This window comes from Bos grunniens, chromosome 3 (assembly GCF_055505025.1).
Source record: "Bos grunniens cultivar Pamir isolate PY7600 chromosome 3, Bosgru_T2T1.0, whole genome shotgun sequence".
In the NCBI taxonomy this organism is placed as follows: Eukaryota; Metazoa; Chordata; class Mammalia; order Artiodactyla; family Bovidae; genus Bos; species Bos grunniens.
Window position 1 is genome coordinate 64,316,716 of NC_141167.1, and position 17,834 is coordinate 64,334,549.

Consider the following 17,834-nt stretch of genomic DNA (forward strand, 5'->3'; position numbering starts at 1 on the left):
TTGTTGTTATTTTAGTTGGTAAGTCATGTCCAACTCTTATGTGACCCCATGGACAGAAGCCCACCAGGCTCCTCTGTCCATGGGATTTCCCAGGCAACAATACTGGAGTGGGGTGCTATTTCATTCCCCAGGGCATCTTCCTGACCCAGGGATTGAACTCCCGTCTCCTGCATTGGAAGACAGATTCTTTATCACTGAGCCATCAGGGAAGCCCAATAACCACCATTAGGGATTAGTATATTATCCAGGGCCTTGTACTATCAAAGTGATGGCTCTCTCCATTACTATGGACGACCAAAAATAGACCACAGCTTGTATGCCAGGACTTACAGCATTTTTTCATTTTCCAGCTGGCTTTTAAAACGTCTTAATTAAAATGACATGTCACAAAATGCCAGTAAATATTAACAACTGACCTCTGTTAAATATTCTACAACATTTCCTGGCAGAGCTGTCTTTAAAAGAATTTCAAATACCCTTCATTAAGATAGTTTATTTATTCTAAGATTGACTTAATACAGTAAGATTTTAGACCAATTTAATTTAGTAAGAGGTGTAAATGACCTAAAGTCATTTGGACGAATGCTGGTCTTAGTGAACCATCTTTTAAGAAGTCACTTTCATCACACAAAAGACTAAGCAAAGTCATTTTTAATAGCTCATAAAAAGAGAGGTAGTATTTTAAGAGATATTCCTTATATAATAAGGTATTAATGAAAATGTGTTCATTTTAAGTGTTTTTTGGCTTGGAACAAAGGCTTATATGAAAATAAAAATGTACTGAGAAATGTGTCATTTTTTAAACAGGAAAGATTTCAAATTCAGATAGATTTTTGAAACTTTTTATTTATATTTTGGTCTTACAAATGATCATTTTTAAATTGACTTTTCCATAAGAATGTAAAGCACAAAAATTTGCTAAGTATCAGGTCCACACAAATCCTCAGGAAGGTTTTCTGTGTAGTCTTCATTAATGCAAATCTTTGTGTGAATATTTCACTCTTACTGTAGATCTTGAATCTGTTTTACAATAATGCAGCCATAAAGTCTTTATGCAGTGCATTCATTATAAACTATACATTTCTATTAAAAGGAAGGCTGGGTGTACAAAAATATGAGAGGATCTGGGGAACAGGCAATCTCTTGAGGCTCGGTATGTCTTACTTGCTTTCAAGTTTGTTGTTACTTTCAAAGAGCACACAGCACACGAGGCACAATAATCATCTCCCTTATTAACCTCCCTAATTTAAAAATCTGTTGTTCATAAAACTGACCAATTATCACAAACTATCATTTGCATAATTAACCACAAGTCTATTAGAAGGCATTCTGTTACTAGTGGTATCAACAAATGATGGATGGAAACTTATAAAAAAGGGTTTTGTTAACTTCTTACCTATCATGGGCTGCGCTGCTGCTTGAACTTTTAATTAGATGTTTAATGCCTCACAGTAAAAGACTGATCAATGGAAGAAAGCAAAACTAAATTATTTTCTAGGTGCTATAGTGTTTCACTGAACAAGGTAACAGAAAGATAGGACAAAATTTAAGATTTATATGCGTTCCAACTTTTCACTCAGGAATTCTTCTACACTGTCTGTGTTCCATTTGAGGATGCTTAGTTCTTCAGCAATGTTCCCACTGTCGTCCAAAAGCTTTAGCACAGGGTCTGAACCGCGAACATACTACAAAAAAGAGGAATATAATTTTCTGCTTAGAAGGAGTCTTCTTAAGCTTCAACCAAAATCCAAACCAATTTAATCTAGCTTAACTAAATTTAATAATAATAAGCTTTTAAAGTCTTTTAGGGATTTCATAAAAAATAGGGGGAAAAAAACCACACTTTACTTTTGAAGAGAAACACTTGCTGTGTATCAAGACAGTTTTACTTGGGGTTTAAGCTTACTTTTGAATATAACAAGTGTTTATTGCATACATGAAGAGAATGATAATTAAGAGCAATGTTAAAAAAGACTGTGCCTACCAATTATCAGATAATTCTACACTGGACTTTCATTCGATTTCTTAAACCAGAGAAAATTAATTTTGTTGTAAATAGTTTATAATCTGGTTGGATTCCTAAAACTTCAGACCTAAGTAGCAGGGTCCAATATTTCGCCTGAAGGCTCTGAGGAATTCTTACTCTGGGTAAATGGGATAACAAACATGATCCCATTCATTAAGTGATCAATCTTCAATGCTAAATTAAGGACCACATAACTAGAATGTAGCAGTGATGATAAAGGGAGCTCTGAGAACTTCTTTTAGCAATTATGCTTCAGTTTTTCTAGGTTTTCTAGGGTTGTGAACTCGGGAGATGAAGACAAGCTCTGATGTGATTATTAGCATTGGGTATATTCTCAACCCATTTGTGGCCCTCTAAGCTAATGAAGCAATAACATTACTACTAAAATCTTTTGGATCAGAATATCTATATAAACTGTGCTTAAAAACTTCATTTTTTAATTAAAAAAAACTCAGTCACAAAATTAGAAACTACATAGAACACAGCTGCAAAAATATTCAAATATTAAATCAAACCCAACAATGTATAAAGAATCATATACCATGACCAATTTGGATTTGCTCCAAGTATACAAAGCTGGTGCAATATTTGAAAATGAATTAATGTAATCCATTATTACCAACAGGCTAAACAAGAAATCTTGTATCAACAAATGCAGAGAAAGCATCCTGTCACATGCTACAAAATGGATGAACCTCAAAGACATCACGCTAAAGTGAAATAAGCCAGTCATGAAAGGATATGAAGTATCTAAAGCAGTCAAAATCATAGAAACAAAGTTGGTTGCCATGGGTGGGAGACAGGAGAGAGGGGAATTAGTATTTAATGGATATAGAGTTTCAGTTTTGCAAGATGAAAAAATTCTAGATCTACTGCACAACAGTGTGAATATATTTAACACTACTGAACTGTGCTCTTAACATTGAACTTACCATCCTAACTGCTTTTAAGTTTTACATTTTTGACTGCACAGCATGTGGGATCTCAGTTCCCTGACCAGAGACGAAACCTGTGTCCCCATGGGGTCTTCAGTGCTGGACCACTAGGGAAATTTCTTAAAAAATTTTTTTAACCGTAATTAAAATTTTAAACAGTGAGCAAAAGATCTTAGATTCACCACAGAAGATATACAGATGGCAAATAAGCATGTGAAATGATGCTCAATTAAGAAAATGCAAATGAAAATGAGATAACAACACACTTATTAGAATGGCTAAAATTCAAACACTGACAATAACTAATTTTGATGAATGTGGATCAACAGGAACTCCCATCTATTATTAAGGGACTGCAGCATATAGCTACTTCGGAAAACAGTTTAGCTTTGTAAGAAGTGCCCAACAGTCTTACTATATGATTCAGTAATTGTGCTTCTAGGATAAGATAAACTTGCTGCTGCTGCTAAGTCACTTCAGTCGTGTCCAACTCTGTGTGACCCCATAGACGGCAGCCCACCAGGCTCCCCCTGTCCCTGGGATTCTCCAGGCAAGAACACTGGAGTGGGTTGCCATTTCCTTCTCCAATGCATGAAAGTGAAAAGTGAAAGGAAAGTCACTCAGTCATGTCCGACTCTTCGCGACCCCATGGACTGCAGCCCACCAGGCTCCTCCGTCCATGGGACTTTCCAGGCAAGAATACTGGAGTGGGGTGCCACTGCCTTCTCCAAAGATAAACTTATGTCTACATAAAAATGTACACAGCACTGTTACTTGTAATTGCTAAAAACTGGAAGTGACCACCATGCCCTTCCACAGGTGAACAGAAAAACAAACCATGATATAACAGAATATTGTTCATATTATTCAGCATTAGAAAGAAATGAGCTATTCAGCTACAGAAAAGACACAAAGGAAATGTAAATGTATATCAAGTTAAATCTGAAATCTGAAAAAACTATCTACTATATAATTCCAACTATATGATAACCTGGAAGAGCCAAGACTATAGAGACAGTAAAAAGGTCAGTGGTTGCCCAGTGTTTGGCAGGGGTGGGGTGTGGAGCACCGGGGAGTTTTGGGAACAGTGAAACTTCTGTATGATACTATAATGGTGGATATATGACATTATGCATTTGGTAAAACTCCTAGAACTGGACAAAGAATAAGTCCTAATGCAAACTATGAAATTCACTTAATAATGTATTAATATTGGTTCATCTGCAAATGTACATCAATGCAGGATGTTAATAAGGTAACTGGACGATGGAGATGGGAATATATGAAAACTCTAGAATCAATTTTTCTATAAACCTAAAATTGTTCTAAAAAATAAAAGTTAATTTAAAATATAAATAATTTTTAAATTAAAAAAAAAAAAAGCTGGAAAAAAAGGATCACATTAAAATTACATTACCTTGATTTGTAGTCCTTTGAATAGCTTGGGTTTATCACTCCTGACGAAAGCTTAAAAGAAAAGAAAAATAGATTCAAATTGTCACTTCCAGATATAAGCGACTATAAAGATCAATACAGAAAGGAGAAATAAATACAGCAAATAAAAAAATTAGATTCTTTTCTATATGGGAAAACCAAGGAAGTTAAAACACCTATAAGTAGAAAGATATCCCATATTGGAAAGACTAAATATTTTAAGATGTCATTTCAAGTTAATAAAAACCCCAAATTACAATAGGATTTTAAGGGCTTGACAAAATGACAACAAAACTCTGTAAGAGTATAAGAGTATATAAGAGTAAATGTTTGAGAATAGAGCAGTTTAAAAAAAGTAAAATATGGGAGAATTTGTTCAACTGTTATTTGATATACTATGTGATACTTATTATCAGAATGGATAAGACAAAGGAACAGATTAGGAAATCTAGAGAGTTCAAAACACCTCTATTTTTTTATATGGTAAAGCTATCAAGCCAGAGAGAGAGAAAGAAAAAGATTATGTATGCATGTGTCTGGGAGTGTGTATGTGTGTATTATGCAATAAATACTTTTGAATATCTATTGTATACCAGACAGCAGAGATAAAGCTATACAAAACAGAAAGGACTCCTGCTCTTATGGAGTTTATAGTCTGGTGGGGAAGAAAGATGCTAAACAAGTAATCATTCAACTGATAATCTGAATTGTGATAAGTGTTTAAAAAAAAGATTTGGATTATTACCATGACATTTAACACAGACAACCTGGATAAATAAAATAAAATTTTCCTACATATGATTCTAAAGAAAATGATTTATAAATGTGCCTTTATAAAAACGCAAACACAGTATAGCAAAACACCACTAGAAACAAAGTTAAAGTAAAAATGACAAATTGGGGAAAATTATTTCTAACAGTATATAAGAGGGCTCCTATTAATAATAATAAAAAATACTAGGTACTAGAATGAACTAAGGACAGGAACATGTAATATCCAAATACACTAGTGGTCACTAAACATTTGAAATAAATGTTCAACCTCAGAAAATAATCCAAGAACTGTCAAAACAATGAGGTAACCTTATTTGGAGTGGCAAAAATTAAAAAGAATAGTTAAGGTTAGAGAGGGGGTAGAGAACATTTTGCTGAGGGTTAGCTGTGGGAGAAATATAAACGGACACATCCTTCCTGAAGGGTTTTTAGCAAAAAGAACCAATGTCTTAAAAATGTGCACACTCTTTAGACCTGCAAGTATCTTTCTCAGAATTTCTTTATTCTGAGGAAACAATGACACTATATAAGGCAAACACAGATACAAGGTCCTGCTAACCAAGTCTGGATCTGAAAATAATCTAAGTGTGTAAAAGGCTATTGCTTAAATAAATTAACATGGACCTCACTCACATGTATGTGTGTTTCATACACATCCAATCATTTAAAAATTGTATTAATCTATATTTAGTGATATAGACACAAATGCATATAAAGGTTTAGAGATCAGTTTGTTTTCCATGGTTATTAAAAAAAGATACATTGTTTTTATATATTTACATTAATGTATTTATATATTTATCTGTAAATATATATTTGCAAAGGAAAAAGGTTGGAAGCATTCAACGAAATTTAAAAAAAAAGATTAAGTGAGAAAATATAAAATACTTAGCAGAATACACCTAATAGTTCAAAACAATAACTATTATTTTAATAGGAGTTATATCTGGAGCACAGGGTTTGGGGAAGTTTTAAATAAATATCTTCCTTTTTGGGTTACTATTGATCTACATTTTACCAAGTCTTTAGTAATGATCATATCTTAACTGTCCAAGTTAGAAAATTTTACAATATATTAAAAAAATACACAAGTAACATGTTTCATTTAGATATAAGACAGTTCTTAATACCAGTTCTATAATCATTTGCATTAGTTTCCAATTAGATTTTATAGTGACAGGCATGCTTTTGAGAACTTATCTTTTCTTTTTTTTAACTTATTTGGCTGCACTGGGTCTTAGTTGTGGGACGTGGGATCTAGTTTCCCGACCAGGGATCAAATCTGGGCCCCCTGAACTGGGAGTGCAGTTAGCCACTGGAGCGCCAGCGAAGTCCTGAGAACTTATTTTTTAAACTAAGAATCAACTAGCAATAAAACTGTAGACATGTTTCACTATAAAGATCTTTATATATGTGCATCTAGGACAACCAAACAAAAATTAATAAATACTTTTTCTTTTCAAGGTTTTGCAGAACTGTTGGAAGAGATTTAGATATCCCATCTGAATTTCCCCCACTATATTTAGTTCAAAATAAAATTGATTCTACTATTCTGGCTTATTAGAATGTCTTCTCTATTACCTTCATCCTTTCAGATTTGTCCAAATACTCCTGAGTTCCCAAATGAAAATGAGCTTGTGATATCCTGTGGGTTTTATACCATTCCTTTGGCAAATGCTATAATGCACACCTGTGCAAAGCATCATTTAACACAGTTTGTTTACAACTACAAAAAAAAATATCTCTAGAGAAAAGAACTACTCTTAAATATTTTTTCGTATTTATAACAAAAGCTATAACTTTGTCTTTCAGAAGATTTTTAACAGGCTGGAATGAGGAATAAATTTAAAAGAAATATTAAGATGAGTCACTTAATGACTCATGGAGAGTGAAATAATGACTATCTTCATCTGTTCTTTTCTCTTCTCTCTGTTATGTATAAATCCACAAGCTCCTAATTTTGAACGAAGGAAACATCCATTAAATACACTGTAGTGGCAAAACACATTTTATAGGCGGTAAACTAAACTTTTAAAAGATATTTGAATATTTACTATATACACACAGCACTAGGATCGACTATATGAGAATATGAGACTTGCAAAAAAACATCCCAGAGTAACTTATTTTTCTACTTTACTTTCTGCTGTTTCATTTTTTTAAATCTTTTTTCTTTTATTTTTTTTTGGCTGCACTGGGTCTTTGCCGCTGTGTGCAGGCTTTCTCTAGCTGTGGAGAGCAGGGGCTCCTCTCTCCCTGTGGTGTGCGGGTTTCACATAGCTGTGGCTGCTCTTGGTGTGGGGCAAAAGCCCTTGGTGCACATCAGTAGCTGCGGCGTGTGGGCTCAGCAGTTGCTGGTGCTTGGGCTCAGTAGCTGGGGCACACAGCCTTAGTTGGCCCTGCAGCATGTAGGATCTTCCCAGACCAGGGACTGAACTGGTTTCCCCTGCACTGCACATTCATTCTTAACTACTGCATCACCAGGGAAGCCTCTGCTGTTCTAAAAATAACTAACTAAATGATATCAGCCTGAAGATTCCTAGAGATTAATTCAGCCACTATTTCAAGGAAATGTTCTTATGCCATTTAACTATTTGTCAATTACCAAGGCAGATTTGTAAATAACAATTTAAAGTGATCAAATATACAGAAATGATTAGAAAACAGGTTAAATGATTCAGTTTCGTTAAGATTCTTATCAGCATGGCATTTGTGCAGCTGCCTAGAAGTCAGGGTAAATATTTGCTATATACACTGCTTACAAAGTCATAGGACTCTTCTTATAATTCAGAAGCTCTTCAAAGTTAACTGAAGAGTATTAAAAAATAAAAATCTATCTTCCAAAAGAGGGTAAGTGGGGATGAGGGGTAATAGGAAGGATATGTCTAGAAATAAAAAAAAGTTTGAACTATTATTTTTAAAATCATAAACAAGTGAAAATATAGAAGCAAAATATACTTTGCTAGATATAATGATGTATCTTTGATCACATTAGAAGCAGTCATACAATGTACTCTATTGGTTTAAAGATTTAATAAATAAAGGCTTGCTGCTGCTGCTGCTAAGTTGCTTCAGTAGTGTCCGATTGTGTGATCCCATAGACGGCAGTCCACCAGGCTTCGCCATCCCTGGGATTCTCCAGGCAAAAACACTGGATTCGGTTGCCATTTCCTCCTCCAATGCATGAAAGTGAAAAGTGAAAGTGAAGTTGCTCAGTCGGGTCCAACCCTTCGTGACCCCATGGACTGCAGCCTACCAGGCTCCTCCATCCATGGGATTCTCCAGGCAAGAGTACTGGAGTGGGGTGCCATTGCCTTCTCCGAAATAAAGGCTTAGAGCAGGTACAATTAAGATTTGTGAAGTGCCAATACAAAGTTACATGGAATGATAATTAGGTATTTTACTGTTGATTAGAAATAAGTACATTTGAATCAGTATATATTCTAAATAAAAAGGTCATATCATATCCAGAAACAATAATACAAAGAGAAGAGCACCAGCAACAACAACAAGAGAACTGAATTCTCAACTGTGCTCAATAAAAACTACTGGGAATCCATATATTTCTAAAATAAGAAAATGTACTATTGTATACAAACTATCTGGAGTTTGTATCATGACTTATTTTGGTCCTTCCAACAAGACAATTAAAAAGCATTTAAAAACATTCAGAGAATGGCAACTTAAATAAAATAATCTGAGAAGACTGGAGGTACAATAACGAAGACAAGACAGACTAAAAAGATTATCACTTTTCAGATCAGAATAAAAAAGTCAGAAAAGGACTACTGAAGACTATATATTCATAAAAGGTATATAACCAATGTAAACATAGGCTTTTAACCAGATTTCCATTTGTCAAAAGTGGAACCTCCCTTGAAATGGATAACTTTAGTAAATACACTCATTCATTCAATATGTATCTGAATTCCTCTTAATATGAGGTACAGTGTTAGGATGACTGGGAGTATATTAGTGATAAAAAATTTAAAAATTGAACTTTAAGGAGTTCCTCCAGAAAAACCTCTATTTCTGCTTCATCAGATCAGATCAGTCACGCAGTCGTGTCCGACTCTTTGCGACCCCATGAATCGCAGCACGCCAGGCCTCCCTGTCCATCACCAACTCCCGGAGTTCACCCAGACCCACGTCCATCGAGTCAGTGATGCCATCCAGCCATCTCATCCTCTGTCGTCCCCTTCTCCTCCTGCCCCCAATCCCTCCCAGCATCAGAGTCTTTTCCAATGAGTCAACTCTTCGCATGAGGTGGCCAAAGTACTGGAGTTTCAGCTTTAGCATCATTCTTTCCAAAGAAATCCCAGGGCTGATCTCCTTCAGAATGGACTGGTTGGATCTCCTTGCAGTCCAAGGGACTCTCAAGAGTCTTCTCCAACACCACAGTTCAAAAGCATCAATTCTTTGGCGCTCAGCCTTCATCATACACTATGCTTAAAGCCTAGTGTGGATCACAACAAACTGAAAAATTCTTAGAGATGGGAATACCAGACCAACGTATTTTGCCTAGAGAAATACCAACAACCTCAGATATGCAGATGATACCACTCTAATGGCAGAAACTGAAGAGGAATTAAAGAGCCTCTTGATGATGGTGAAATAGAAGAGCAGAAAAGCTGGCTTGAAATTCAACATTCAAAAAATGAAGATCATGGCATCTGGTCCCATCATTTCAAGGCAAACAGAAGGAGAAAAAGTGGAAGCACTGATGGATTCTATTTTCTTGGGCTCCAAAATCACTGTGGACAGTGACTGAGGCCATGAAATCCAAAGATGCTTGATCCTTGGAAGGGAAGCTATGACAAACCTAGATAGTGTAATAAAAAGTACAGACATCAGTTTGCTGACAAAGGTCCATATAGTCAAAGCTATGGCTTTTCCAGTAATTGTGTACAGATGTGAGAGTTGGACCATAAAGAAGGCTGAGTGTTGAAAAATTGATACTTTTGAATTGTGGTGCTGGAGAAGACTCTTGAGAGTACCCTGGACTGCAAGGAGATCAAACCAGTCAAATCTAAAGGAAATCAACCCTGAACATTCACTGGAAGGACTGTTGCTGAAGCTGAGGCTCCAATACTTTGGCCACCTGATGTGAATAGCCAACTCACTAGACAGCTCCTGATGCTGGAAAAGATTGAAGGCAAAAGGAGAAGGGGGCGGCAGAGGATGAGATGGCTAGATAGCATCACCGACTCAATGGACATGAATCTGAGCAAACTCTGGGAGACAGTGGAAGATAGAGGAGCTGCAGTCCATGGGGTTGCAGAGTCAAACATGACTTAGCGATTGAACAACAAAGTTTGCTAGAGGCAGAAGATCAGTAAAGCAAATACATACATTAAAATATTATGCACGAAATGCTATGGAACACAATGCGGAGAGTGAAAAATTCTGTGCAAAAGTAATCCCCAAATGTTTGAATTGACTTTTGAATGAATAGGGGTTCATCACAAGAATGGGCAAAAAGCATAAGTCAGGAAGAACATGCAGTGTGTGCAAAGACTTAGAGGTCAGAGTTCAGAGAACTGCAAGAGTTCTGCACATAAACTAAAGACATAAACCTAGAAAAGAGAGTCCATGTCATGATAGGTCTTGTTTATGATGCTGAGTTTGACATTTATTCTCTATGTTATGGGGAACCACAGAGAATTTTAAATAAGAGGTTCACATAATCAAATCTGTCTTCTGGAAAAGGTCTTTTTGGTAGTTGTGTAGGAGAGATAATAGAAGAAAAGGGAAAAAAACAGGTAGGTCAGATAACGAGTAACTAATTCTTTCAGATAAAGATGCTAAAGGCTGATTAAAATCACAGAATAGGCCAAAGGAGTAAGATATAAAGATATGAAATAAGTTATTAAGGAGGAGGAAGAGACACAACTTGGTGACTAGCTGGGTAAAAAGTATGCAAGTGTTAATCATGTGTCTCGGGTTTCATGCTAATACTTTTGCTTGATGATACTGCCATTTGTGGAAATAGTGAAGAAGACAGTGTAGTTTTAGAGAAGAGGATTAATTTAATTTTTGAATGTTCTGGGTTTAAGGCCTCTCTACTAAAAATATAAAAAGGCAAAATGACTGTCTGAGGAGGCCTTACAAATAGCTGAGAAAAGAAGAGAAGCAAAAGGCAAAGGAGAAAAAGAAAGATACATCCATCTAAATGCAGAGTTCCAAAGAATAGCAAGGAGAGGTAAGAAAGCCTTCCTCAGTAAACAATGTGGAAAAGACTAGGGATCTCTTTAAGAAAATTAGAGATACCAAGGAAACATTTCATGCAAGGATGGGCACAATAAAGGACAGAAATGGTATGGATCTAACAGAAGCAGAAGATATTAAGAAGAGGTGGCAAGAATACACAGAAGAGCTACAGAAAAAAGATCTTAACAACCCAGATAACCACAATAGTGTGATCACTCATCTAGTGCCAGACATCTTGGAGTGTGAAGTCAAGTGGGCCTTAGGAAGCATCACTAGGAACAAAGCTAGCGGAGGTGATGGAATTCCCGCTGATCTATTTCAAATACTAAAAAATGATTCTGTGAAAGTGCTGTATTCAATATGCCGGCAAATATGGAAAACTCAGCAGTGGCCACAGGACTGGAAAAAGTCAGTTTTCTTTTTTTTTTTTTTGATGTACTTACTGCATTTATTTTTTATTTTTATTTTATTTTATTTTTAAACTTTACATAATTGTATTAGTTTTGCCAAATATCAAAATGAATCTGCCACAGGTATACCTGTGTTCCCCATCCTGAACCCTCCACCCTCCTCCCTCCCCATACCATCCCTCTGGGTCGTCCCAGTGCACTAGCCCCAAGCATCCAGTATCGTGCATCAAACCTGGACTGGCATCTCATTTCATACATGATATTTTACATATTTCAATGCCATTCTCCCAAATCTTCCCACCCTCTCCCTCTCCCACAGAGTCCATAAGACTGTTCTATACATCAGTGTCTCTTTTGCTGTCTTGTACACAGGGTTATTGTTACCATCTTTCTAAATTCCATATATATGCGTTAGTATACTGTATTGGTGTTTTTCCTTCTGGCTTACTTCACTCTGTATAATAGGCTCCAGTTTCATCCATCTAATTAGAACTGATTCAAATGTATTCTTTTTTAATGGCTGAGTAATACTCCATTGTGTATATGTACCACTGCTTTCTTATCCATTCGTCTGCTGATAGACATCTAGGTTGCTTCCATGTCCTGGCTATTATAAACAGTGCTGCGATGAACACTGGGGTACACGTGTCTCTTTCCCTTCTGGTTTCCTCAGTGTGTATGCCCAGCAGGGGGATTGCTGGATCATAAGGCAGTTCTATTTCCAGTTTTTTAAGGAATCTCCACACTGTTCTCCATAGTGGCTGTACTAGTTTGCATTCCCACCAACAGTGTAAGAGGGTTCCCTTTTCTCCACACCCTCTCCAGCATTGATTATTTGTAGACTTTTGGATCGCAGCCATTCTGACTGGTGTGAAATGGTACCTCATAGTGGTTTTGATTTGCATTTCTCTGATAATGAGTGATGTTGAGCATCTTTCATGTGTTTGTTAGCCATCTGTATGTCTTCTTTGGAGAAATGTCTATTTAGTTCTTTGGCCCATTTTTTGATTGGGTCATTTATTTTTCTGGAGTTGAGCTGTAGGAGTTGCTTGTATATTTTTGAGATTAGTTGTTTGTCAGTTGCTTCATTTGCTATTATCTTCTCCCATTCTGAAGGCTGTCTTTTAACCTTGCTGATAGTTTCCTTTGATGTGCAGAAGCTTTTAAGGTTAATTAGGTTCCATTTGTTTATTTTTGCTTTTATTTCCAATATTCTGGGAGGTGGGTCATAGAGGATCCTGCTGTGATGTACGTCAGAGAGTGTTTTGCCTATGTTCTCCTCTAGGAGTTTTATAGTTTCTGGTCTTACGTTTAGATCTTTAATCCATTTTGAGTTTATTTTTGTGTATGGTGTTAGAAAGTGTTCTGGTTTCATTCTTTTACAAGTGGTTGACCAGATTTCCCAGCACCACTTGTTAAAGAGATTGTCTTTAATCCATTGTATATTCTTGCCTCCTTTGTCAAAGATAAGGTGTCCATATGTGCGTGGATTTATCTCTGGGCTTTCTATTTTGTTCCATTGATCTATATTTCTGTCTTTGTGCCAGTACCATACTGTCTTGATAACTGTGGCTTTGTAGTAGAGCCTGAAGTCAGGTAGGTTGATGCCTCCAGTTCCATTCTTCTTTCTCAAGATCGCTTTGGCTATTGGAGGTTTTTTGTATTTCCATACAAATTGTGAAATTATTTGTTCTAGCTCTGTGAAGAATACTGTTGGTAGCTTCATAGGGATTGCATTGAATCTATAAATTGCTTTGGGTAGTATACTCATTTTCACTATATTGATTCTTCCAATCCATGAACATGGTATATTTCTCCATCTATTAGTGTCCTCTTTGATTTCTTTCACCAGTGTTTTATAGTTTTCTATATATAGGTCTTTAGTTTCTTTAGGTAGATATGAAAAGGTCAGTTTTCATCTCAATCCCAAAGAAGGTCAATGCCAAAGATTGTTCAAACTACCGCACAATTGCACTCATTTCACATGCTTGCAAAGTAAGGCTCAAAATTCTCCAAATGAGGCTTCAACAGTAGGTGAACTGAGAACTTTCAGATGTACAAGCTGGATTTAGAAAAGGCAGAGGAACCACAGATTAAATTGCCAACATCCAATGGACTACAGAAAAAGAAAGGGAATTCTAGAAAAACATCTACTTCTGCTATTGACTAACTAAAGCCTTTGACTGTGTGGATCACAACAAACTGTGGAAAATTCCTCAAGAGATGGGAATACCAGACCACCTTACCTGCCTCGTGCAAAACCCACATATAGGTCAAGAAGCAACAGAAGTGGACATGGAAAAGTAGACTGGTTCCAAACTGGGAAAGGAGTATGTCAAGGCTGTATACTGTCACCCTGCTTTTTAACTTATATGCGGAGTGTACAGTGTTAATTGCACCTCAGTCATGTCCAACTCTTTTGCGACCCCATGGACTATAGCCCACCAGGCTCCTCTGTCCATGGAGTTCTCAAGGCAAGAATACTGGAGTGGGTTGCCATTTCCTTCTCCAGGGGATCTACCCGACCCAGGGGTTGAATACAGCTCTCCTCCACTGCAGGCATATTTTATACCATCTGAGCCACCAGGGAAGCCCCCAGTGTAACTGTATAATGTAATATTATTTAGCCATAAAAAGGAATTAAGTTCTGAAATACACTACAATATGATGAATCTTAAAAACACATTAAGTGAAAGAAGTAAGTAAAAAAAGACCTCATATTATGATTCCATTTATCTGGAGTCAGAAAATCCACTGGAATAGAAAGCAGACTAGTGGCCACCAGGGGCTGGGAAAGTGGAAATGAGAAATTAAAGTGTGTGTCCTTCAAACTGTGGGCAGGACTGAATGGAGCTATCTTTCCTTATTGAGGTCAGGATCCCTGTCTCCTCCACATGGAAGCACAAGAAAATAAACTCAAAATTTCTAAGAAATCGATCATTCTAGACCTCAATTATAAAGTAAAAGGCAGTTCTATTGTCAGCCCAGTATCTGCACCCACCAATCAGGCACTCCTTTTCTCAGGAACCCCTTTGGACCACTTCAGCCTCTAAGATAATGAGCCTTCCAAAATATGGATTTTTAACAAATTCAAACAGTTGTACATCATGTGAAATGCTGGGTTGGATGAAGCACAAAGTGGAATCAAGACTGCCGGGAGTTAATATCAATAACCTCAGATATGCAGATGATACCACCCTTCTGGCACAAAGTGAAGAGGAACTAAAGAGCCTCTTGATGAAGGTAAAAGAGAAGAGTGAAAAGGCTGGCTTAAAACTCAACATTCATAAAACGAAGAACATGGCATCCAGTCCCATCACTTCATGGCAAATAGACGGGGAAACACTGGAAACAGTGAGAGACTTTATTTTCTTGGGCTCCAAAATCACTGCATACAGTGACTGCAGCCATGGAATTAAAAGATGCTTGCTCCTTGGAAGTAAAGCTATGACAAACCTAGATGGTGTGTTAAAAAGCGGAGACGTTACTTTGCCGACAAAGGTCTGTCTAGTCAAAGCTATGGCTTTTCCAGTGATTATGTATGGATGTTGGACTATAAAGAAGGCTGAATGCTGAAGAATTGATGCTTTTGAACTGTGGTGTTGGAGAAGACTCTTGAGAGTCCCTTGGACTCCAAGGAGATCCAACCAGTCAATCCTAAGGGAAATCAATCCTGAATATTCATTAGAAGGGCTGATGCTGAAGCGCCAATACTTTGGCCACCTGATGTGAAGAGCCAATTCATTAGAAAAGACCCTGATGCTGGGCAAGACTGAAGGCAGGAGGAGAAGGGGATGACAGAGGACAAGATGGTTGGATGGAATCACTGACTCGAAGGACATGAATTTGAGCAAGCTCTGGGAGATGGTGAAGGACTGGGAAGCCTGGCATGGTGCAGTCCATTGGGGTACAAAAAGTAGGACACGACTGAGCAACTGAACAGCAACTAAAAATGTAGGCCACAATCTATAGAATTGTTAGGATACAAACCAAATTTACAGAATTATACTCTGTATTTTAACAAGACCCCCGGTGACATATACGTATGTTGGTTTAAGATACTATGAGACCACCTAAGTGGAAATGTCAGTCACAGTCTGAAGTGTGGTGATAAACAAAAGAACAGTTTGAGTTAAAGACATAAATTGAGAGTCACCAGGTGAACACTGCAGTAGAAACCGAGGGAGTGGGGCACCATTTAACAGAGTAAGAAAAAGGGAAAATAAGAACACAGCCTGTGACTGACCCCAATATTTGAAGTTCGGGTGGTAGATGAGATGCCAAAAAAGGAGAATAAAAAAACCTGTTCACACAAGTGAAGGGAAGAGAGAGTCAAATGCTAGAAAGTCATTGTTATTCAATTCTCAAAACAGTCCAATAAGGTAGATATTAACTGATTTTATACCACCTATTAACCCACTTTATAAATGAGTAAATTGATGAAGCTCATGCTAATCAATCAGTATTCCTTTCAGTAAAACTCAGAGATAACATAATCCTAGGCATCACTCAAGAAGTGAAAACCTATTTGCTATCTCATTTGTATATTATTTTAAAATTCCTTTCTGTATCCAAAGATTTATGATTCTAATACAGAGGCTGGCAAACTACAGTCCACAGGCCACACTGGCCTCCCTGCTTTTATAAATAAGGTTTTACTGGAACACAGGCATATGTATTCATTTAAATATTTTCTATGGCTGCTTCTATGCTACAAAAGCAAAGTTCAAAAGCTGCAATGGATACACTATTGGCTTTAAAGCTGAAAAGTATTACTATCTGGTCTTTTAGAGAAAATGTTTGCTAAGACCTACAAAATCAGGGGAAATTTACATTTTTTATTTTGGAGGAGAGACAGACTGCAGACACATCCTTATCATGGTAAGACTCGTGCATAAGAAGGAAAACATACTCAACATCATTGCTCTGATGTCACTTAAGTGATAGAACACTAGATCCAACATACAACAAGAAATTTTTATACCTACAGACTTTCCTACTTAAACAACCGTAACATGGAAAACCAAAGTATTCTAGGAGGTATATCTGGAACTGGCTAAGACATGATTTGGGACTTCCTTTCCCCCCACAAAACTTGAATTAATTAATGCGGATAAGACATTTCAAATTTTTAATCCTTCTCTCTAGAATAATTTATCATAATTTTTTCCTTCTGTTTCATGACATGGCTAATTTAAATAAACTTAAAAAATGTACTAGTTTCTCATGGGCTCAGAAAATATTGATAATATAATTATATTAAATATGGCTATGGATTAAAGAATTATACAATCATTTTAATTTAAATTGGTTTGTAGTAATTAAATATTTATACACAGAATTGAAAATCTAATGTTTCAAAAGGAAACGACAGTATGACCACATATACCCACAAGTTTGATAATTTAACTATACATAAAAAATATATATATAATTAAGTTGTAATCCAAAGATTAATAAACTACACTCAATCTTTTAAAGACTGAACTAGCAGCTGTAGAAATTATTATGGACATGATAAAACCTGACATCACAAATAGAAGCGCTAACTGCAATCTACTCTTGACCTCATGAAAATCTGAGTCACAAAAAATTATTAATAAGACAAGTCAGTAAATATGAGTAATCAATATAATTGAAAGGAAATGTCAAAACATTTTAGGAATAAGAATGATCACTTTATCATTCGATAACTGATATTAAAAAAAGCTAAAACAACTCTGGTACAATTCTGAGTTTAAGTGTTTGAGGCAAAATTAATCCTAAGAGCAAGGAATTTTCTCCCCAAGTAGAAGCTGTTATATTCTGTGCTATATCAGAATACGTTCTTATTCTAATAAAGAATGTGTTTAATTAGATGTGCATAAGCTCTGGGTCTCAGATAAAATGTCCCTAAGTCAAACTCTTTGATTACATTTCTGTACCAAAAGGAACAATATTTTATTATAAATAATTCTAGGCCAGCAATAAAGGGCATGTGTTAACATGGGCAATTTTACATAATACTAAACCCCAAAAATGCTCTTGCCATTGAGTAAACAAGTC

At 36.4% G+C, this 17,834-nt stretch overlaps 1 protein-coding gene across 2 annotated transcripts in view; it reads right to left on the bottom strand.

Moving 5' to 3' along the window:
* Nucleotides 1-826: 826 nt before the first annotated feature.
* SELENOF (selenoprotein F) overlaps nt 827-17,834 on the bottom strand; it is a 43,495-nt gene continuing 26,487 nt past the window's right edge. Inside the window, exons 4-5 of one of the 2 annotated variants that reach the window (XM_086390968.1) lie at nt 4,379-4,428; nt 827-1,685 (exon numbers count right to left, since the gene is read on the bottom strand). In XM_086390968.1, the coding sequence (XP_086247094.1) occupies nt 1,554-1,685; nt 4,379-4,428 (182 nt within the window). In that variant the 3' untranslated portion in view covers nt 827-1,553. The remainder of the gene's footprint in view (nt 1,686-4,378; nt 4,429-17,834) is intronic. The other variant, XM_086390969.1, reaches the window with a different exon arrangement.